At 39.2% G+C, this 23,066-nt stretch overlaps 1 protein-coding gene across 1 annotated transcript in view; it reads left to right on the top strand.

The window, feature by feature from the left end:
• The window catches only part of DGKK (diacylglycerol kinase kappa), a 167,680-nt gene that overhangs the window by 97,693 nt on the left and 46,921 nt on the right, over positions 1-23,066 (top strand). Inside the window, exon 8 of the mRNA XM_032620263.1 lies at positions 18,968-19,070. Within this exon, the coding sequence (XP_032476154.1) occupies positions 18,968-19,070 (103 nt within the window). The remainder of the gene's footprint in view (positions 1-18,967; positions 19,071-23,066) is intronic.

The raw sequence follows: 23,066 nt of genomic DNA, 5'->3' as shown, positions 1-23,066 counted from the left end.
ATTTCTCCATCAAATCTGAATGAGATCCTAGCTGGATAGAGTAATCTTGGTTGTAGGTTTTTCTCCTTCATCACTTTAAATATGTCCTGCCAGTCCCTTCTGGCTTGCAGAGTTTCTGCTGAAAGATCAGCTCTTAACCTTATGTGGATTCTCTTGTGTGTTATTTGTTGTTTTTCCCTTGCTGCTTTTAATATGTTTTCTTTGTATTTAATTTTTGACAGTTTGATTACTATGTCTTGGCATGTTTCTCCTTGGATTTTTCCTGTATGGGACTCTCTGTGCTTCCTGGAGTTGATTAACTATTTCCTTTCCCATATTAGGGAAGTTTTCAACTATAATCTCTTCAAATATTTTCTCAGTCCCTTTCTTTTTCTCTTCTTCTTCTGAGACCCTTATAATTCGAATGTTGGTGCGTTTAATGTTGTCCCAGAGGTCTCTGAGACTGTCCTCAGTTCTTTTCATTCTTTTTTCTTTATTCTGCTCTGCAGTAGTTATTTCCACTATTTTATCTTCCAGGTCATTTGTCCGTTCTTCTGCCTCAGTTATTCTGCTATTGATCCCCTCTAGAGTATTTTTAATTTCATTTATTGTGTTGTTCATCATTGCTCATTTCACCTTTAGTTCTTCTAGGTCCTTATTAAATGTTTCTTGAATTTTCTCTGTTCTATTTCCAAGATTTTGGATCATCTTTACTATCAGTGTTCTGAATTACTTTTTCAGGTAGACTGCCTATTTCCTCTTCATTTGTTAGGTCTGGTGGGGTTTTATCTTGCTCCTTCATCTACTGTGTGATTTTTTGTCTTCTCATTTTGCTTATCTTACTGTGTTTGGGGTCTCCTTTTTGCAGGCTGCAGGTTCGTAGTTCCCGTTGTTTTTGGTGTCTGTCCCCAGTGGCTAAAGTTGGCTCAGTGGGTTGCGTAGGCTTCCTGGTGGAGGGGACTAGTGCCTGTGTTCTGGTGGATGAGGCTGGATCTTGTCTTTCTGGTGGGCAGGTCCACGTCTGGTGGTGTATTTTGGGGTGTCTATGGCCTTATTGTGATTTTAAGCAGCCTCTCTGCTAATGGGTGGGGTTGTGTTCCTGCCTTGCTAGTTGTTTGGCATTGTGTGTCCAGCACTGTCGCTTGCTGGTCATTGAGTGAAGCTGGGTGTTTGTGTTGAAATGGAGATCTCTGGGAGATTTCCGCCGTTTGATATTACGTGGAACTGGGAGGTCTCTTGTGGACCAGTATCCTGAAGTTGGCTGTCCCATCTCAGAGGCACAGCACTGACTCCTGGCTGCAGCACTAAGAGCCTTTCATCCACACGGCTCAGAATAAAAGCGAGAAAAAGTATAAAGAAAGAAAGAAAGAATGAGGTTAAAATGAAATTAAATAAAGTAAGATAAAATAAAGTTATTAAAATAAAAAAATAATTATTAAGAAAACAAAATTTTTTAATGTAAGAAAAAATACCGATGGACAGAACCCTAGGACAAATGATGAAAGCAAAGCTATACAGACAAAATCTCAAACAGAAGAATACACATACACACTCATAAAAAGAGGAAAAGGAAAATCTTGCTCTCAAAGTCCACCTCTTCAATTTGGGATTATTCGTTGTTCAGTTATTCCACCAATGCAGGGTACATCAAGTTGATTGTGGAGATTTAATCTGCTGCTCCTGAGGCTGCTGGGAGAAATTTCCCTTTCTCTTTTTTAGCACTGTTTCCGGGGCTCAGCTTTGGATATGGCCATGCCTCTGCGTGTAGGTCACCAGAGGGCATCTGTTCTTCGCTCAGACAGGACAGGGTTAAAGGAGCAGCTTATTCAGGGGCTCTGCCTCACTCAGGCCGCGGGGAGGGAGGGGTACGGATGTAAGGCGAGCCTGCGGCTACAGAGGCTGATGGGACCGTTGCACCAGCCTGAGGCACGCTGTGCATTCTCCTGGCAAAGTTGTCCCTGGATCCCGGGACCCTGGCAGTGGCGAGCTGCACAGGCTCCCCGGAACGGAGGTGTGGATAGTGACCTGTGCTCACACACAGGCTTCTTGGTGGCAGCAGCAGCAGACTTAGGGTCTCATGCCTGTCTCTGAAGTCCGCGCTGTTAGCTGCAGCTCACGCCCGTCTCTGGAGCTTCTTTACGCAGCGCTCTTAATCCCCTCTCCTCGCGCACCAGGAAACAAAGAGGGAAGAAAAAGTCCTTTGCCTCTTCAGCAGGTCCAGACTTTTTCCTGGACTCCCTCCCATCTAGCCGTGGTGCACTAACCCCCTGTAGGCTGTGTTCATGCTGCCAGTCCTCTCCCTGCGCTCTCTCCGAAGCCCAAACCTCAGCTCCCAGCCCCGCCCACCCTGGCACGTGAGCAGATAAGCCTCTTGGGCTGGTGAGTGCCAGTCGGAACCGATCCTCTGGGCGGGAATCTCTCCACTTTGCCCTCGGCACCCCTTTTGCTGTGCTCTCCTCTGCGGCTCTGAAGCTTCCCCCTCCGCCACCCACAGTCTCTGCCCGCGAAGGGGCTTCCTAGTGTGTGGAAACCTTTCCTCCTTCACAGCTCCCTCCCACTGGTGCAGGTCCCGCCCGTATTCTTTTGTCTCTGTTTATTCTTTTTTATTTCGCCCTACCCAGGTGGGTGGGGAGTTTCTTGCCTTTTGGGAGGTCTGAGGTCTTCTGCCAGCATTCAGTGGGTTTTCTCTAGGAGTTGTTCCACGTGTAGATGTATTTCTGATGTATCTGTGGGGAGGAAGGTGATCTCTGCGTCTTACTCTTCCGCCATCTTCCCCCTCTCCTAGGTATTTTTTGATACTATTTTAAACAAGATTTTTTTTTGCTTTCTCTTTCTACTATTTCAATATTCGTGTATAGAAATGCAACAGATTTCTGTGTATTAATCTCATATCCTAGTACTTTGCTGACGTGATTTATTAGTTTAATAGTTTTTGTGTGGAGACTTTAGTGTTCTCTATATAAAGTATAATGTCATCTGCAAATAATGACAGTTTTACCCCTTCCCTTCCAATCTGGATACCTTTTATTTCTTTTTCTTGTCTCAATGCTGTGGCCAGAACTTCTAATACTATCTTAAATAGAAGTGGTGAGAGTGGCCATACTTGTCTTATTCCTGAATTTGGCAGGAAGGCTTTCAGCTTTTCTCCATTGAGTATTAAGTTTGCTGTGAGTTGGCTATAAACAGCCTTTATTATATTGAGATATGTTCCCTCTATACCCACTTTGATGAGAATTGTTATGTTGAATTTTGTCAAATGCTTTTTATGCATCTATTGAGATGATCATGTGATATTTGTGTTTCTTTTTGCTAATGTGCTATATCACATTGATTTTTTTAACATCTTTATTGGAGTATAATTGCTTTACAATGGTGTGTTAGGTTCTGCTTTATAACAAAGTGAATCAGTTATACATATACATATGTTCCCATATCTCTTCCCTTTTGCATCTCCCTCCCTCCCACTCTCCCTATCCCACCCCTCTAGGTGGTCACAAAGCACCGAGCTGGTCTCCGTGTGGCTGCTTCCCACTAGCTATCTATTTTATGTTTGGTAGTGTATATATGTCCATGCCACTCTCTCACTTTGGCACAGCTTACCCTTCCCCCTCCCCATATCCTCATGTCCATTCTCTAGTAGGTCTGTGTCTTTATGCCCGTCTAAACACTGGCTTCTTCATAACATTTTTTTCCTTAGATTCCATATATATGTGTTAGCATACGGTATTTGTCTTTCTCTTTCTGACTTATTTCACTCTGTATGACAGACTCTAGGTCCATCCACCTCACTAAAAATAACTCAATTTCATTTCTTTTTCTGGCTGAGTAATATTCCATTGTATATATGTGCCACATCTTCTTTATCCATTCATCCGATGATGGACACTTAGGTTGCTTCCATCTCCTGGCTATTGTAAATAGAGCTGCAATGAACATTTTGGTACATGACTCTTTTTGAATTATGGTTTTCTCAGGGTATATGCCCAGTAGTGAGATTGCTGGGTTGGATGGTAGTTCTATTTTTAGTTTTTTAAGGAACCTCCATACTGTTCTCCATAGTGGCTGTATCAGTTTACATTCCCACCAGCAGTGCAAGAGGGTTCCCTTTTCTCCACACCCTCTCCAGCATTTATTGTTTCTAGATTTTTTGATGATGGCCATTCGGACCGATGTGAGATGATATCTCATTGTAGTTTTTATTTGCATTTCTCTAATGATTAATGATGTTGAGCATTCTTTCATGTGTTTGTTGGCAATCTGTATATCTTCTTTGCAGAAATGTCTAATTAGGTCTTCTGCCCAGTTTTGGATTGGGTTGTTTTTTGTTTTGTTTTGTTTGTTTGTTTGTTTTTGTGGTACATGGGTCTCTCACTGTTGTGGCCTCTCCCGTTGCAGAGCACAGGCTCTGGACATGCAGGCTCAGCAACCATGGCTCACGGGCCCAGCCGCTCTGCGGCATGTGGGATCTTCCCCATCCGGGGCACGAACCCATGTCCCCTGCATCAGCAGGCAGACTCTCAACCACTGCGCCACCAGGGAAGCCCTGGGTTGTTTGTTTTTTTGTTATTGAGCTGCATGAGCTGCTTGTAAATTTTGGAGATTAATCCTTTGTCAATTGCTTCATTTGCAAATATTTTCTCGCATTCTGAGGGTTGTCTTTTGCTCTTTTTTATGGTTTCCTTTGCTGTGCAAAAGCTTTGAAGTTTCATTAGGGCCCATTTGTTTATTTTTGTTTTTATTTCCATTTCTCTAGGAGGTGGGTCAAAAAGGATCTTGCTGTGATTTATGTCATAGAGTGTTCTGCCTATGTTTTCCTCTAAAAGTTTGATAGTTTCTGGCCTTACATTTAGGTCTTTAATCCATTTTGAGCTTATTTTTGTGTATGATGTTAGTGAGTGTTCTAATCTCATACTTTTACATGTACCTGTCCAGTTTTCCCAGCACCACTTATTGAAGAGGCTGTCTTTTCTCCACTTTATATTCTTGCCTCCTTTATCAAAGATAAGGTGACCATATGTGTGTGGGTTTATCTCTAGACTTTCTATCCTGTTCCATTGAGAACTGCGTCTCAACACCAAGACCCAGAGAACTCCATCTCAACACATTGATTGATTTGTGTATGTTGCACCACTCTTGTGACCCTGGAATGAATACAAATTTATCGTCATGTATGATCCTTTTTATGTATTGTAAGATTTGGTTTTCTAATATTTGGTTGAGGCTTTTTGCACCTACATTCATCAAAGATATTGGCCCATGATTTTCTTTTTTGTAGTGTTTTGTCTGGTTTTGGTATCAGGGTAATGGTGGCCTTATAGACTGAATTTGGGAGTGTTCCCTCTTCTTCAATATTTTGGAATAGTTTGAGAATATAGGTGTTAACTCTTCTCTAAATGTTTGGTAGAATTCACTTGTGAAGCTATCTGGTCCTGAACTTTTTTTTTTTGAGAGTAATGTTTTATTACTGATTCAATTTCATTACTAGTAAGTGGTCTATTCATATTTTCTATTTCTTCCTGGTTCAGTCTTGGGAAATTGTACATTTCTAGGAATTTGTCCATTTCTTCTACATTGTCATATAATTGTTCATACGAGTCTCTTATGATCCTTTGTATTTCTGTGCTGTCAGTTGTAAATTCTCCTTTTTCATTTCTGATTTTATCTACTTGGACACTGTCCTTTTCTTTTTTAGTCTGGCTAAAGTTTTATCAATTTTATCTTTTAAAAGAACCAGCTTTTAGTTTCATTGACCTTTTCCATTTTTTAGTTTCTATTTCATGTATTTCTTCTCTGATCTTTCTCATTTATGTCCTTCTACTAACTTTGGGTTATGTTTGTTTTTCTTTTTCTAGCTCCTTTAGGTGTAAAGTTAGATTGTTTATATGAGATTTTTCCTCTTTCCTGGGGCAGGCTTGTATCACTATAAACTTCACCCTTAGAACTGCTTGTGCTGCATCCCATAGATTTTGGATCATTGTGTTTTCATTTTCATTTGTCTCCAGGTATTTTTTAATTTCCTCTTTAATTTTTTCAGTGATCCATTGGTCGTTTAATAGTATAATATTTAGTTTCCACATGTTTAAGTATTTTGCAGTTTTTTCTCATAGTTGATTTCTAGTCTCATAGTGTTGTGGTTGGAAAAGATGTTTGATATAATTTCAATTTTCTAAAATATACTGAGATTTCTTTTTCAGTCTAACATGTGATCTATTCTGGAGAATTTTCCATGTGCAGTTGAAAATAATTTATTTTCTGCTGCTTTTGAATGGAATTTATATATGTATATATATATCCATTTTGTCTGATTTCTTAAGGACAGCATTTCCTTATTGGTTTTCTATTTCCTATCTGGATGATCTCTTCATTGATGTAAATGGGTTGTTAAAAACCCCTCCTATTATTGTAAATTTCTCCCTTCATGCCTGCTAATATTTGCTTCATGTATTTATTTGCTCTTATGTTGAGTGTATATATATTTTCAATTATTATATCTTCTTCTTGGATTGATCCCTATATCATTACATAATGTCCTTCTTTGTCTCTTGTTACAGTCTTTGTTGTAAACTCTATTTTGTCTGATATAAGTATTGATACCCTGGCTTTCTTTTAATTTTCATTTGCATTGGATAGTGTTTTCCATCCTCTCACTTTCAGTCTGTGTGTGTCTTTAGATCTGAAGTGAGTTTCTTGTAGGTGCATATATATGTGCCTTGTTTTTGTATCCCTTCAGCCACTCTGTATATTCTGTTTGGAGCAGTTAGTCCATTTAAACTTAGAGTGATTATTGATAGGTATGTACTTATTGCTATTTTGTTAATTGTTTTAGGGTTGTGTTTTGTAGTTCATTTTGTTCCTTTCTTCTTCTTTTGCTCCCTTCCCTTGTGATTTGAAGACTACCTTTAGTGTTATGTTTGGATTCCTTTCTCTTTTTTGTATGTATCTATTATAGATTTTTGGTTTGAGGGTACCATGAGGTTTAGATATAGCTGTGTGTGTGTGTGTGTGTGTGTGTGTGTGTGTGTATTATATATATATATATATAATTATTTTGGTTTTGATCTCTTAAGCACATATGCATTTTAACAACCCTGCATTTCACCCTTCAAGTTTGCTCTTTTTGACATCAGAATTTACATTTTTTGTTTTGTTTATCCCTTAACTGCTTATTGTGGATATATATGGTTTTCCTACTTTTGTCTTTTAGCCTTCCTACTACCCTTATACATCATTAATACTACCTTTACTATATATTTGCCTTTACCAATGAGATTTTTCCTTTTGTGATTTTCATATCTCTAGTTGTGGCCTTGTCTGCTTACAGAAGTCCCTTCAACGTTTCTTGTAAAGGTGGTTTTGTGATGCTGAACTCTTAGCTTTTGCTTATCTGTAACCCTTTTGATCTCTCCATCAAATCCAAATAAAATCCTGGCCAGGTAGAAAATCCTTGGTTGTAGGTTTCCTCCTTTCATCACTTTAAACATATTGTGCCACTCCCTTCTGGCCTGCAGTTTCTGCTGAAAAGTCAGCTGATAGCCTTATGGGAGTTCCCTTGTATGTAACTTGTTGCTTTTCCCTTGCTGCTTTTAATATTCCCTCTTATCTTTAAGTTTTCCATTTTAATTACAATGTGTCTTGGTGTGGTCCTCTTGAGGTCAAGCTTGTTTGGGACTCTCTGTTAATCCTCAACTTGGATATTTGTTTCCTTTCCCAGGTTAGGGAAGTTTTCAGCTATTATGTCTTCAGATAAGTTCTTTGCCTCTTTCTCTTTTTCCTTCTGAGACCCCTATAATGTGAATGTTACTACACTTGATGTTGTTTCAGAGGTTTCTTAAACTGTCCTCATTTCTTTTTATTCATTTTTCTTTATTCTGTTCAGCTTCAGTGATTTCCACTCCTCTGTCTTCCAAATTGCTGATATGTTCCTCTGTATCACTTAAGCTACTGCTGATTCCTTCTAGCGTATTTTTTATTTCAGTTATTGTTTTCTTCTTCATCTCTGTTTGGTTCTTCTCTATGTTGTGTAACTCTTTGTTGAATACTTCTAACTTTTCACTCTGTTCATCCAATCTTTTCCTGAGTTCATTGAACATCTTTACGTCATTACCTTGAACTCTTTATTGTGTAGGTTGCTTACTTCCACTTCATTTAGTTCTTTTTCCTGGATTTTATCTTGTTCCTTCATTTTGAATATGTTCCTCTGTCACCTTATTTTGCCTAAAATTTGCTGTTATTTCTATGTATTCGTAGGTTGGTTATATTTCCCGACCTTAGAGAACTGGCCTTTTGTAGGAGACATCTTATGTGTCCCAGCAGTGCACTCTGCTCTGGTCATCAGAACTATATGCTCTAGTGTTGTCCCCTATGTGGGCTTCATGGGTCTTTCTGTTGTGGTGTGCTGACTGCTGTGCATGGTCTGGTAGGCTGGTTGGCACCTGGTCTGGTTGGTTGCCAGGCCTCACCTTGTGTGCAGACTGCCAGTTGCAGGTGGGCGGGACCAGGTCATGTGTATGAAGCAGCTGGCTATCAAGCCATTTTGGGGGGTGGCAGGGCTAGTGCTGGCCTACTGGTCAGCAAAGCTGGGTTCTGTGGTGGTAGGTTGCAGAATCAGTGGTCCTTGGTCTAGTGTTGGCTTGCTAGTAGGCAGGGCTGCTTCCTGACACAGCTGACTGCAGCATCTGGGGTGTCCCAAAGCTGGTGTCAGTGTGCTGAGTGTGGCTGTATCCCAGGGTGATTGTCTGAGGGGTCCAAGGTGTCTCAGAGCTGGTGTTGGTCTGCTGTTGGGCAGGGCTGAGGCTCAAGGGGTTCTGGGGCTAGTGCCAGTTCACTGTTTGGTATATCCATGTCCCAGGGTCTCTGGCTGCAGGGCCTTGGGGGTCCTGGAGTTGGTGTGTTGACCTCCTTGTTGGGCAGAGTTGGGGCCCAGGGTGCCCTGGGGCTGGTGTGTGCCCACTCGTTGGTGAGGCTGCTCCCAGTGCTGGACCACTGATTTGAAGGACCAGTTCTGGGGTCTCTGGATGCAGGGCCCTGATTTTCCTGGAGTTGGTGCTGGTCCATTGGTGGTGAGACTGGGTCCCTATGGCTAGCTGTGAGCGCCCCTATGGAGTCCAGTGGCTAGGTCCAGTGCACTGGTGTGTGGGGCCGGGTCCTGGGCCCTCTGATGTAAGGGTTGGATCACAGGGTGGTTGTGGGCTCAGGAGGTCTTAATGCAGCCCCCCTGCTTTTGGGTGGGGCAGTGTCCATGCCTGACTAGCTATTTCTTCTGAAGCATCTCAGTACTGGTGCCAAGAGGCTGACAGTTGGGGCTACGTCTGTGTGCTAATAAGCTGGAATGAAGATGCCAAAATGGCCCTTGCCAGCACCAGTGTCCATGTGGTATAACACACTCCCAATAATGGGTGCTGCCAGTGTCTATGTCCCCAGCATGAGTTCCAGTTGACCCTCTCTGGGAGGATCTCTAAGATCAGCAGGTGGGTCTGACCCAGGATGCTTTCAAACTACCACTTCTGACTTCATTCCCAGAGCATGTGAGATTTTATGTGCACCCTTTAAGAGTGGAGTCTCTTTCCCCACATTCCTCTGGCTCTCCCCAAAATTGCTGCTGGCCTTCAAAGCCAAACTGTCTGGGGGCTTGTCTTCCTGCTGCAGGACCCCTGGGCTTGGGAGCCCAACGAGGGGCTGAGGCCCTTTGCTCTATGGGGAGAACCTCTACAGTTATAATTATCCTCCCACTTGTAGGTCACCCACACAGGGATATGGCTCTCGACTGTACTGCATCTCCACTCCCCTAACCATTTCATTGTGGTTCATTCTTTATCTCTTTAATTGTAACACTTTCATGCTAATCTTCTGGTCTTTCTAATCAATAATTGCTCTGTAAGTAGTTCTAATTTCTAGTGTGCCTGTTCAAGGAGGCAAGCTCAGGGTGTTCCTTCTCTGCCATCTTGACCAATCCCGACTGTTGATGACACAATTTTATATAGAGAAAACCATAAAGACTCCACCAAAAAACTGTTAGCATTAAAAAAAAATTCTGTAAAGTTGTAGGATTCAAAATCAATATACATTTAGGTCGCTTCCATGTCTTGGCTATTGTAAACAGTGCTGCAATGAACATTGGGGTGCATGTATCTTTTTGAATTATGGTTTTCTCTGGGTATATGCCCAGGAGTGCAATTGCTGGGTCATAGGGCAGCTTTATTCTTAGTTTTCTAAGAAACCTCCATACTGTTCTCTGTAGTGGCTGTACCAATTTACATTCCAACAAAAAGTATAAGAGGGTTCCCGTTTCTCCGCACCCTCTCCAGCATTTATTGTTTATAGATATTTTAATGATGCCCAATCTGACTGGTGTGAAGTGATATCTCATTGTAGTTTTGATTTATATTTCCCTAATAATTATCAATGTTGAGCATCTTTTCATGTGCCTCCTGGCCACCTGTATGTCTTCTTTGGGGAAATGTCTATTTAGGTTTTCTGCCCATTTTTCAATTGGGTTGTTTGTTTCTTTTGTTTGTTTGTTTGTTTTGTTTTGTTTTGCTGTATGCGGGCCTCTCACTGTTGTGGCCTCTCCCGTTGTGGAGCACAGGCTCCGGACACGCAGGCTCAGCGGCCATGGTGCACGGGCCCAGCTGCTCCGCGGCATGTGGGATCTTCACAGACTGGGGCATGAACCCATGTCCCCTGCATTGGCAGGCAGATTCTCAACCACTGTGCCACTAGGGAAGCCCTGTTTTTTTGATATTGAGCCTCATGAGCTGTTTGTAAATTTTGGAGAGTAATCCCTTGTCAGTTGCATTGTTTGCAAGTATTTTCTCCCATTCTGTGGGTTTTCATTTCATTTTGTCTATGGTTTCTTTTGCTGTGCAAAAGCTTTAGAGTTTAATTAGGTCCCATTCCTTTATTTTTGATTTTATTTCCATTAATCTGGGAGATAGCTAGAAAAAGATATTGCTGCAATTTATGTCAAAGAGTGCTCTGCCTATGATTTCCTCTAAGAGTTTTGGTTGTTTTTTAGTTGTATTTTTATTTTTTTAACATCTTTATTGAAGTATAATTGCTTTACAATGTTGTATTAGTTTCTGCTGTATAACAAAGTGAATCAGCTATACGTATACATATATCCTCATAACCCCTCCCTCTTGAGTCTCCCTCCCATCCTCCCTATCCCACCCCTCTAGGTGGCTGCAAAGCACAGAGCTGATCTCGCTGTGCTATGTGGCTGCTTCCCACTAGCTATCCGTTTTACTTTTGGTAGTGTATATATGTCAATACCACTCCCTCACTTCATCCCAGCTTACCCTCCCCCCTCCCCGTGTACTCAAGTCCATTCTCTATGTCTGCGTCTTTATTCTTGTCCTGCCCCTAGGTTCTTCAGAACCTTTTTTTTTCCATGATTCCATATATAGGTGTTAGCATACAGTCTTTGTTTTTCTGTTTCTGATTTACTTCACTCTGTATGATAGATTCTAGGTCCATCCACCTCACTAAAAATAACTCAATTTTGTTTCTTTTTATGGCTGAATAATATTCCATTGTATATATGTGCCACATATTCTTTATCCATTCATCTGTCAGTGGACACTTAGCTTGCTTCCATGTCCTGGCTGTTGTAAATGGTGCTGCAATGAACATTGTGGTACATGACTCTTTTTGAATTATGGTTTTCTCAGGGTAAATGCCCAGTAGTGGGATTGCTGGGTCGTATGGTAGTTCTATTTGTAGTTTTTTAAGGAACCTCCATACTGTTCTCCATAGTGGCTATACCAATTCACATTCCCACCAGCAGTGCAAGAGGGTTCCCTTTTCTCCACACCCTCTCCAGCATTTATTGTTTGTAGATTTTTTGATGATGACAATTCTGACTGGTGTGAGGTGATACCTCATTATAGTTTTGATTCGCATTTCTCTAATGATTACTGATGTTGAGCATTCTTTCATGTGTTTGTTGGCAATCTGTATATCTTCTTTGGAGAAATGTCTATTTAGGTCTTCTGCCCATTTATGGATTGGGTTGTTTGCTTTTTTGATATTAAGCTGCATGAGATGCTTGTAAATTTTGGAAATTAACCCTTTGTCAGTTGCTTCGATTCCAAATATTTTCTCCCATTCTGTGGGTTGTCTTTTCATCTTGTTTATGGTTGCTTTTGCTGTGCAAAAGCTTTGAAGTTTCATTAGGGCCCATTTGTTTATTTTTGTTTTTATTTCCATTTCTCTAGGAGGTGGGTCAAAAAGGATCTTGCTATGATGTATGTCATAGAGTGTTCTGCCAATGTTTTCCTCTAAGAATTTTATAGTTTCTGGCCTTACATTTAGGTCTTTAATCCATTTTGAGTTTATTTTTGTGTATGGTGTTAAGGAGTGTTCTAATTTCATTCTTTTACATGTAGCTGTCCAGTTTTCCCAGCACCACTTATTGAAGAGTCTGTCCTTTCTCCACTGTACTTTCCTGCCTCCTTTATCAAAGATAAGGTGACCATATGTGTATGGGTTTATCTCTAGGCTTTCTACCCTGTTCCATTGATCTATATTTCTGTTTTTGTGCCAGTACCGTACTGTCTTGAATACTGTAGCTTTGTAGTATAATCTGAAGTCAGGGAGCCTGATTCCTCCAACTCCATTTTTCTTTCTCAAGATTGCTTTGGGTATTCAGAGTCTTTTGTGTTTCCATACAAATTGCGAATTTTTTTGTTCTAGTTCTGTGAAAAAATGCCATTGGTAGTTTGATAGGGATTGCATTTAATCTGTAGATTGCTTTGGGGAATATAGCCATTTTCACAATGTTCATTCTTCCAATCCAAGAACATGGTATATCTCTCCATCTGTTTTTTTCATCTTTAATTTCTTTCATCAGTATCTTATAGTTTTCTATAAGGTCTTTTGTCTCCTTAGGCAGGTTTATTCGTAGGTATTTTATTCTTTTTGTTGCAATGGTAAATGGGAGTGTTTCCATAAATTCTCTTTCAGATTTTTCATCATTAGTGTATAGGAATGCAGGAGATTTCTGTGCATTAATTTTGTATCCTGCTACTTTACCAAATTCATTGATTAGCTCTAGTAGTTTTCTGGTAGCATCTTTAGGATTCTCTATGTATAGTATCATGTCATCTGCCCACAGTGACAGTTTTACTTCTTCTTTTCCGATTTGGATTCCTTTTATTTCTTTTTCTTTTCTGATTGCTGTGGCTAAAACTTCCAAAACTCTGTTGGAAAAATAATGGTGAGAGTGCGCAACCTTATCTTGTTCCTTATCTTAGTGGAAATGGTTTCTGTTTTTCACCATTGATCCTCTAAAACTTTTATAGTGTCCAGTCTTACATTTAGGTCTTTAATCCATTTTGAGTTTATTTTTGTGTATGGTGTTAAGGAATGTTGTAATTTCATTTTTTTACATGTAGCTGTCCAGTTTTCCCAGCACCGTTTTTTTAAGAGACTGTCCTTTCTCCATTGTATAGTCTCTCTTTATTATAGATTAATTGTATGAGTGTGGACTTATTTCTGGACTCTCTGTTCTGTTCCATTAATCTATGCATCTTGTTTTTGTGCCAGTACCATACTGTTTTGAATTCTATAGCTATGTGGTATACTTTCAAGTATGGGAGTGTGACACCTGTAGTTTTGTTCTTCTCTCTCAAGATTGTTTTGGCTATTTGGAGCCTTTTGTGTTTTCATTAAAAATTATATTTATTTTTTCTAGTTCTGTGAAAAGTGCCACTGGTATTTTGATAGAGATTGCATTGAATCTGTTGATTTCTTTTGGTAGTATGGACATTTTAGTGATATTGAATCATTCAGTCCATGAGTGTGGCATATTTTCCAATTTTTTGATGTGTTATCTTCAATTTCTTTAATCATTGTCTTATTGTTTTGAGGCTACAGGTCTTTTAACTCCTTGGTTAAATTTATTCCTAGGTATTTTATTATTTCAGATGCAATTATAAATGGGATTGTTTCCTTCATTTCTCTTTCTGTTGGTTCATCATTATTGTATAGAAATGCAACACGTTTCTGTATATTAATTTTTTAAATAAATTTATTTATTCATTTATTTTGGGCTGCATTGGGTCTTCATTGCTGCACCCAGGCTTTCTCTAGTTGCAGTGAGCTGGGGCTATTCTTCATTGAGGTGTGCAGGCTTCTCATTGCAGTGGCTTCTATTGTTGTGGAGTGTGGGCTCTAGGTATGCAGGCTTCAGTAGTTGTGGCACGAGGGCTCAGTAGTTGTGGCTCATAAGCTCTAGAGTTCAGGCTCAGTAGTTGTGGTGCACAGGCTTAGTTTCTCTGTGGCATGTGGGATCTTCTTGGACCAGGGCTCAAACCTGTGTCCCCTGCATTGGCAGGTGGATTCTTAACCACTGTGCCACCAGGGAAGTCCTGTATATTAATTTTGTACCTGCAAGTTTCTGAATTCATTCATTAGCTTTAATAGATTTTTGGTGGAGTGTTTGGTGTTTTCTGTATATAGTATTCTGTCATCTGAAAATACTGATTGTTTTACTTCTGACTTTCTGGTTTTGATGCCTTTTATTTCTTTTTCTTGCCTCATTTCTGTGGCTAGAACTTCCAATACTATGTTGAATGAAAGTGGCAAGAGTGAGCATCCTTGTCTCATTCCTAATCTTAAAAAAAAAAGCTTTCCGCTTTTCACATTGAATATAATGTTAACTGTGAGTTTGTCATATATGGCCTTTTATTATGTTGAAGTATGTTCCCTCTATACCCACTTTGTTAAGAATTTTTTTATCATAAACTGATATTGAATTTTATCAAATGCTTTTCTGAATCTATTGAGATGATCATGTGATTTTTATCCTTCCTTTTGTTAGTTTGGCATATCACATTTATTGATTTATGGATGTTAAGCCATCCTCACATCTCTGGAATGAATCCCACTTGATCATGGTGTATAAGTCTTTTAATGTATTGTTAAGTTTGATTTGCTAATATTTTGTTGAGAACTGTTGTATCTATATTTAGCAAAGATATTGGCCTGTAATTTTCTTTCTTGCAGTGTTTTTGTCTGGTTTTGGTATCACGTTAATGGTGGCCTTGTAGAATGAGTTTGAGAGTATTCCTTTGTCTTCATTTTTTGCAATAATTTGAAAGTGATAGATATTAAGTATTTTAAAATATTTGGTAGAATTCACCTGTGAAGCCATCTGGACCTTAACTTTTGTTTTGGGGGAGTTTTTTGATTACTGATTCAATTTCATTACTAATAATCTGTCTATTCAGATTTTCTATTTCTTCATGATTCAGTGTTGGAAGATTATATGATCTAGAAATTTTTCCATTTCTTCTAGGTTGTTTAATTTGTTGACATATAATTTTTCATAGTAGTCTCTTATGATCCTTCATATTTCTGTGGTGTCAAGTTGTAAATTTTCCTCTTTAATTTCTGATTCTACTTATTTAGGTAATCTCTTTTTTTCTTAATGAGGCTGGCTAAATAAGTTTCTTGATTTTGTTCATCTTTTCAAAAGACCAACTGTTACGTTTATTGATCTCTTGTATTTTTGTCTCTATTTCATTTATTTCCTCTGTGATCTATTATTTTTTTCCTTCTTCTAACTTTGGTCTTTGCTTATTCTTCTTTTTGTAATTCCTTTAAATGTATATTTAGATTCTTTATTTGAGATTTTTGTTTCTTGAGGTAGGGCTGTATCAGTATGAGCTTCCCTCTTAGGACTACTTTTGCTTTGTCCCATAGATTTTCCTTATGCTAAATTTGGGTTTTTTTTATTCTTCTTTCTCTCATTGCTTTAGTTGCAAGGTTAGGTTGTTTATTTGAGATGTTTCCTGTTTCTTAAGCTAGGATTGTATTGCTATAAACTTCCCTCTTAGGACTGCTTTTGCTGCATCCCATAGGTTTTGGGTTGTCGTGCCTCCATTGTCATTTGTTTCTAGGTATTTTTTGATTTCCTCTTTGATTTCTTCAGTGATCACTTGGTTATTAAGTAGTGTATTGTTTAGCCCCCATGTGTTTGTATTCTTACAGATCTTTTCCTGTAATTGATATCTAGTCTCATAGCATTGTGGTCCAAAAAGATACTTGATACGATTTCAATTTTCTTAAATTTACCAAGACTTGATTTGTGACCCAAGATGTGATCTATCCTGGAGAATGTTCCATGAGCACTTGAGAAGAATGTGTATTCTGTTGTTTTTGGATGGATTGTCATATAAATATCAATTAAGTCCATCTTGTTTAATGTATCATTTAAAGCTTGTGTTTCCTTATTTATTTTCATTTTGGATGATCTGTCCATTGGTGAAAGTGAGATGTTAAAGTCCCCTATTATGATTGTGTTACTGTCGATTTCCCCTTTTGTGGCTGTTAGTATTTGCCTTATGTATTGAGTTGCTCCTATGTTGGGTGCATAAATATTTACAATTGTTATATCTTCTTCTTGTATCGATCCCTTGATCATTATGTAGCGTCCTTCTTTGTCTCTTGTAACAGTCTTTATTTTAAAGTCTATTTTGTCTGATATGAGAATTGCTACTCCAGCTTTCTTTTGGTTTCCATTTGCATGGAATATCTTTTTCCATCCCCTTACTTTCAGTCTGTATGTGTCTCTAGGTCTGAAGTGGGTCTCTTGTAGACAGCATATATAAGGGTCTTGTTTTTGTATCCATTCAGCGAGTTTGTGTCTTTTGGTGGGAGTATTTTATCCATTTACATTTAAGGTAATTATCAATATGTATGTTCCTAGTCCCATATTCTTAATTGTTTTGGGTTTGTTATTGTAGGTCTTTTCCTTCTCTTGTGTTTCTTGCCTAGAGTAGTTACTTTAGCATTTGTTGTAAAGCTGGTTTGGTGGTGCTGAACTGTCTCAGCTTTTGCTTGTCTCTACAGGTTTTAATTTCTCCATCAAATCTGAATGAGATCCTTGCTGGGTAGAGTAATCTTGGTTGTAGGTTTTTCTCCTTCGTCACTTTAAGTATGTCCTGCCAGTCCCTTCTGGCTTGCAGAGTTTCTGCTGAAAGATCAGCTGTTAACCGTATGTCCCATAGATTTTGGACAGTTATGTTTCCATTTTCATTTGTCTCAAGGTATATTATTATTTCTTCTTTGATTTCTTCACTGACCATTGGTTGTTTAGCATCATGCTGTTTAGTCTCCATGTGTTTGTGTTTTTTCCAGTTCTCTTATTGTAGTTGATTTCTAGTTTCATAGTGTTGTTTTCTGAAAAGATGATTAATATGATTTTAATCTTTTTATATTTAATGTGACTTGTTTTGTGGCCTAACATGTGATGTATCTGGAGAATGTTCCATGTGTACTTGAAAAGAATGTGTGTTCTGCTGCTTTTTGATGGAATGTTCTATAGGTGTATATATTAAGGTAATCTCATATAATGTGTTAAGACCAGTGTTTCTTTATTGATTTTCTGTCAGATGATATATCCATTGGTGTAACTGGGGTATTATGGTCCCCTACTATTATTGTATTTCTGTCTATTTCTTCAGTTATTTCTGTTAATATTTGCTTTATATATTTAGGTGCTCTTCTGTTGAGTGCATAAATGTTTACAAATGTTATATCATCTTGTTAGATTGACCCCTTTATCATAACTTAATGTCCCTCCTTGTTTTGTTACAGTCTTTGCTTTAAAGTCTATTTTGTCTGATATAAGTACTGCTACCGTGGCTTTCTTTTAATTTCCATTTGCATTGAATACCCTTTTCTATCCTATAACTTTCAGTCTGTGTGTGTCTTTAGATCTGAAGTGAGTTTCTTGCAGGCAGCATATATATCGGCCTTGTTTTTGTATCCATTCAGCCACTCTACGTCTTCTGATTGGAGCATTAGTTCATTTAAATTTAAAGTGATTATTGATAGGTATTTACTTATAGCTATTTTGTTCATTGTTTGCTGGTTGTTTTTGTAGTTCTTCTCTGTTCTTGTCTACTCCTCCCAGTTTCTTTCCTTGTGTTTTGATGGATTCCTTTAGTATGATGTTAGGGTTCCTTAAGAAAGTAAATTTTATAACCAACAAGGACCTACAGTATAGCACAGGGAACTCTGCTAAATACTCTGTAATAACCCAAATGGGAAAAGAATGTGAAAAAGAATAGATACATGTATATGTATAACTGAATCACTTTGCTGTATACCTGAAATTTACACAACATTGTTAATCAATTATACTCTAATATAAAATTTAAAATTTTTTAAAAAAGAGAGTAAATCTTAAATGTTCTCATCACAAGGAAAAAAAATGTAACTATGTATAGTGATGGATGTTAACTAGACTTATTATGGTGACCATTTCACAGTTTATACAAATATCAAATCATTATGCCGTACACCTGAAATTAGTGTAATGCTTATCTCAGTTATATTGTAATAAAAAAGAAGATGACTCTGATTGTCCTCTGGATCTCTTTTAATTGTTTTGCATAATTAGGCCAGATTCATGTCTTCTAGGAACTGTGTAGTTTTCCAGGAAGTGATGCTTGAAGATATCAGAAATCTGGGAAATATGCCATTAGTGGGGAAGGCAGCAGAGTCTCCACCTTTTCACTTCCCAGTTGCTTGACCTTGAGCAAGATCCTTTACCTCTCTGAGCTTTGGTTTCTTCATTTCTAAAACAAACTTAATATGTCTTCCCTACAGCACACAGTTGTTGTAAGGAATGAAGCATAACAACATGTTATCAGGATTTGCACTCTTATACTGCAAGTAAACTACCCATTCTGTAGGTCACTAAAATTGTGCCCTAGGACTGGCATCTATGCAGTGCCTGTGATATGTATCTTCTGAAAGCCACCTTTGAAAGGAACAGAGTTCAGAGGTCACACTCAGGGATGGTGCAGGCTCAGAGTGGAAAGAGAGATTGAGTCAGGGGTATGTGTATGGCACCAAATCTCAGAAAGGGAGTTTTGAATACTGAGCACTTAAATTTTGGAATTGGGACAAAATGCTGATCTATCTTATCCTTTTCTCACCCCACTCAAGTTTTTTCTTTCTTCTCCTGTTGTTCCAGGTGCATAATGACTGCAGGAGACGGTTTTCCAAGGAATGCTGGTTTGGAAGTCATCGATCATCAGTCATTCCTCCCACTGCCCTCAGCGACCCCAAGGGTGATGGTGAGTAGCTAAACTTTAATACATTGGGGAATACATTGGGGAGGGAGGGAAGATGTAAAGCCTAGAGAAAAAGACTGCAATTAAATTAATCTGGTCAACCAATCAAACATTTCCGGGAGTACGAGTGTGCATATGTGTATAGACAGCTCATGTTTTCCTTTAGACTTTTGGGATGGTGAATATTGCTTATGGTGTATATGTATGTGGGCATGTTCTTTGTAGCCTCTGTCAAAATTGTTTCCAAATGATCAGAATTGATTTCAGCTTTTACATGATTTCGAGACAGTAGATAATCCATGAAATATTTTTTTTTGCTTGCTGCCTACTTCATTGCCAAGGAAAAGCCAGCATTAGCTAGGGGGCAAGGATTCCTGTAACCATTACAACAGTTTTAGAACTAGACACAGCACATGTGTACATGTGTGCACATACATGTACATACACTCTGAGCCACTCTAGTCTCTTCCAGTTCATTTCCCAACCCCAACACAGATACAGACAGACATTGGTACATGGAATGAGCCACTCACACAGTTTTCTGCAGGCAAGCATACTCATATGTCCCCATAATGACATGCACAGACACACATACCTCACTCAGGGATGCATGCATATATTATTCTCAGAACTACTCAAATATTTATCCACATAGAGTCACTTACCAGATAGCTGACTAGAGAGATGATGAGATTGATGACTTGGTATATAAGAGACACTTGACTGGCTAGGAGAAAGAAGCGCCTAGGGGCAAGATGGAAAAGTATCAAACTAGTCAGCCAACTCTACTCAGGCTGCTAATGAAAGTCAATGAAGTCTTGAATCTGAGACTTTGCTCAACACCACAGGGACCTGGGGAAGATGTCTTTGGGCAGACTGAAGGATGGCCGCCTCAGCATCTTATAAATCACCCCCAAATAGGTGTTAAGGGGCTGCCACCTCTCCTTTGTAATTGGCCCAACAGGTTCTGTGTTCTTGTGGAAATTGGGTTTTTTAGTTTGTTTTTTCCCATCTTATATCATTTCTTATTCTTGTTATAGATGGTCAACTGATAGCACTACTATTTTCTTTTGCTTTCCACCAATGACATATTATTGCTTAGAAGCACCTGTGCTAAGCCATTCTTTTTGTGTAATGTCTCATACAATGCCCCATGAGTTAACTTTTAGCCTTTCATCCTAGTCATCTGCAATCTTGATCCAATTGAATGTCACTCTTGAGAGCCCTTCTTTCTATCATGTGTTACTTGGCCTGTGGTTTCTTAGGAGTATCTTTTGAAACCTCCATATCTTCTTGACTCCTTCTGGCTTCTTGGCCTAGGCAAATACACTCTTTAATGTTCCCTGTTGGGAAGTCTCACCCATCTTAGAGATGATGAGGTCATTAAAGATGATCTGGTCCAACCCTCTGGCCAGGCTAGGGAATCCCTTCTCCAGCATCCAAGGTGGAGGCATCCATTTGATGACTTTCTGAGGTAGCACATGCCATTGCTGATTAGCATTCATTCATTATTTATTAAGTCAACAAACTCTAATTTCTGATGTCTTCTAATTTCCCTTTTTCCTACCCGATCTGCTTGGTAAATTTCTTCTCTCATCCTAGAGGGTGAGAACAACGTCAAACATTGTCTCCTGTTTAAAGGCTTCTGTAATTGCCCCTCCCCATTTCTCCAGACAAATAAATCACTTCCTTTGCTGTAAACCCAGAACACATATCTCAGAGCACTTAACACACTATATTATAGTTCGTCACATGTATGTCTCCCACTCCAGACTGTGAGCTCTTGTATCACTAGCACTTAACTCAAACCCGATACATGGTATATCCACAGTCAAGATTTGTTACATGAATTCATTAATACATTTACTGAATACTGCGTATATGTAAGGCTCAGTGATGAACAATGTACAGAAAAAGATATGACTAAGACAGGATCCCTGATTTATATGGGGGCAAAACAGTATAATGCAGTATTTGTCAAATACAAGAATGCCTCAGAATCATCCAGAAGGCTTTTTAAAACACAGATTTCTAGGCCCTATGCCCCTGCCCCAGAGCTTTTGATTCAGTAGATCTGCGTAGGGCACAAGAATTTCCATTTCTTACAAGAAATGATGCTGATACTACTACTCCCGGGAGCATACTCCATCATTTACTATCTGTGTGACCTTGGGCAAGTTACTTAACCTCTCTGTGCCTCATGTATCATTTGTTTTCTGCCAATAGGGAATAAAAGTTATACTCAAGTGCGTTATGTGTGTTAAATGAGTTAGTATCTTAAAAGAGGATCTTAAAATACAGGAAGGGGAACAGGAAGCCAACCTTATGCTAATTTAGCATCTTTCTGTGGTATGAACTGAACAAATTTGAGAGGGACTCTTGGCTCCTTGGTTTTGGACACTGTGATTATATTAACTTAGCTCAAAGAAGCACGATCCTTTTTTTTTTTTTTTAAGCTCTTTCAGACTGTTGACTCATCTGGAGCTTAAAGTCAAGTAAATCCCCTAAGCCCTTTTCACGCTTGATGCTGCCAAGCCAAGTTCCTATTGTCTTGTTCTGCTGCAACTTACATCCTTATGCCTAAAGGCCAAGCTTCACATTTATCCCCTTTTCAGCTAGTTGACTTTGACCCTACTGCCTGTTAAGGTCATTTTTCAATCTTGATTCTGTCATCCAGTGGCTCTCCCTCCTGCTTTAGGTACTTCAAAGTTGACAAGCTAGCCTTCCATGTTTTTATTTAAATTGCTTAAAATTGTTGAATAGTACTGGACATTCCCTTACAATTAACATCAGCCTATTCAAAAGCAACCTTGTGGACATGATCATTTACCTGGTTATGAATCTGCCTAATATCACTATATTCCAGCCCACAATACCATTTTTGTCACCTTGTTCACCAGATTCGTCTAACATTTTGTTGTCATTTTACGTGGGCCCTGTGACCTCTCTCCCTCACTTACTCCACAGCAGCCATGCTATTCTCTTCACTGTCCACAAACATCCCAGGCAGTCTCCCTTCTCTGGGCGGGTTCTTATTCTTCCTCTTGACCCCCAAAAAACTCTTCCCCCAGATACCTGCATTGCTCACTACCTCATTTCATTCAAATGTCATCTCACCAGAGAAGCCATCCCTGGCCACCTGTCTAAAACAACACCCCCATCAGTCGCCATTCCCCTTTTCCTGCTTTATTTTTCTTCATATCGCATTATTTTCTATATTTATTTGTGTATTTATTTATGGTCTGCATCCTTCCATTAGAATATAAATTCCACAAGAGCAAAGATCATTTATATCTTGTCTATCACTGTATATCGGAACATAACAAGGACAGGCACAAAGAATGCCCTCAATACATATATGTTGAATGAATGAATGAATGTCTTAACTACCATTGTGTTAACATATATTTTGTAAAATAAAATGTTGAAAAGGGATAACATGTTCAGGGAGGGTAACTACTTCCAAGCTATGCTACTGAAGGGACATAGCAGACTCCCCTTGCAGCTATGAGCCCTGGCAAGCCCTGAAGGTTTGGTGCATGACAGGCTAGCTGGCTTAGGAGGTCTTCAAGTTCCACTGGCCAGTGAGTAGAAATTGGCCCATAGAGGAAGCTTGCTTTAGATTTTTCCAGGCAAAACAGCCATGAAATCTGCTCAAGTCAGCAGTCTTCCTCTTCAGGCTCCCTTTTACCCAGGTTACAACAAATGGGACACTTCAACTTGCCTCTCTCCCTGTGGCACACACCATTCAGGAGCAAGCCACATGCTTTTTTCGCTTTGCATTTATTTTTGCTGGGCATCCCTGGCAAGCCACGAGCTCAGAGGTTTGGAGGCTCACAATTTGTCTTGCATCTCCTATGAGGCCATTGCTCACTGCCTGTCTCCCTGCCAACAGGCTCTATGACCCAGTATGAGCTGGCAGGCTATGGCAATTTAGACTGCTATAACTCCACTTCTCTATGGGGAACTTCAGCATTGGGGATTATTAAAAGCCTCTCT

Source organism: Phocoena sinus, chromosome X (genome assembly GCF_008692025.1).
Source record: "Phocoena sinus isolate mPhoSin1 chromosome X, mPhoSin1.pri, whole genome shotgun sequence".
Taxonomy (NCBI): domain Eukaryota; kingdom Metazoa; phylum Chordata; class Mammalia; order Artiodactyla; family Phocoenidae; genus Phocoena; species Phocoena sinus.
Note: the sequence above shows the minus strand (reverse complement) of the source record. Positions and strands in the feature narration are given on the sequence as shown.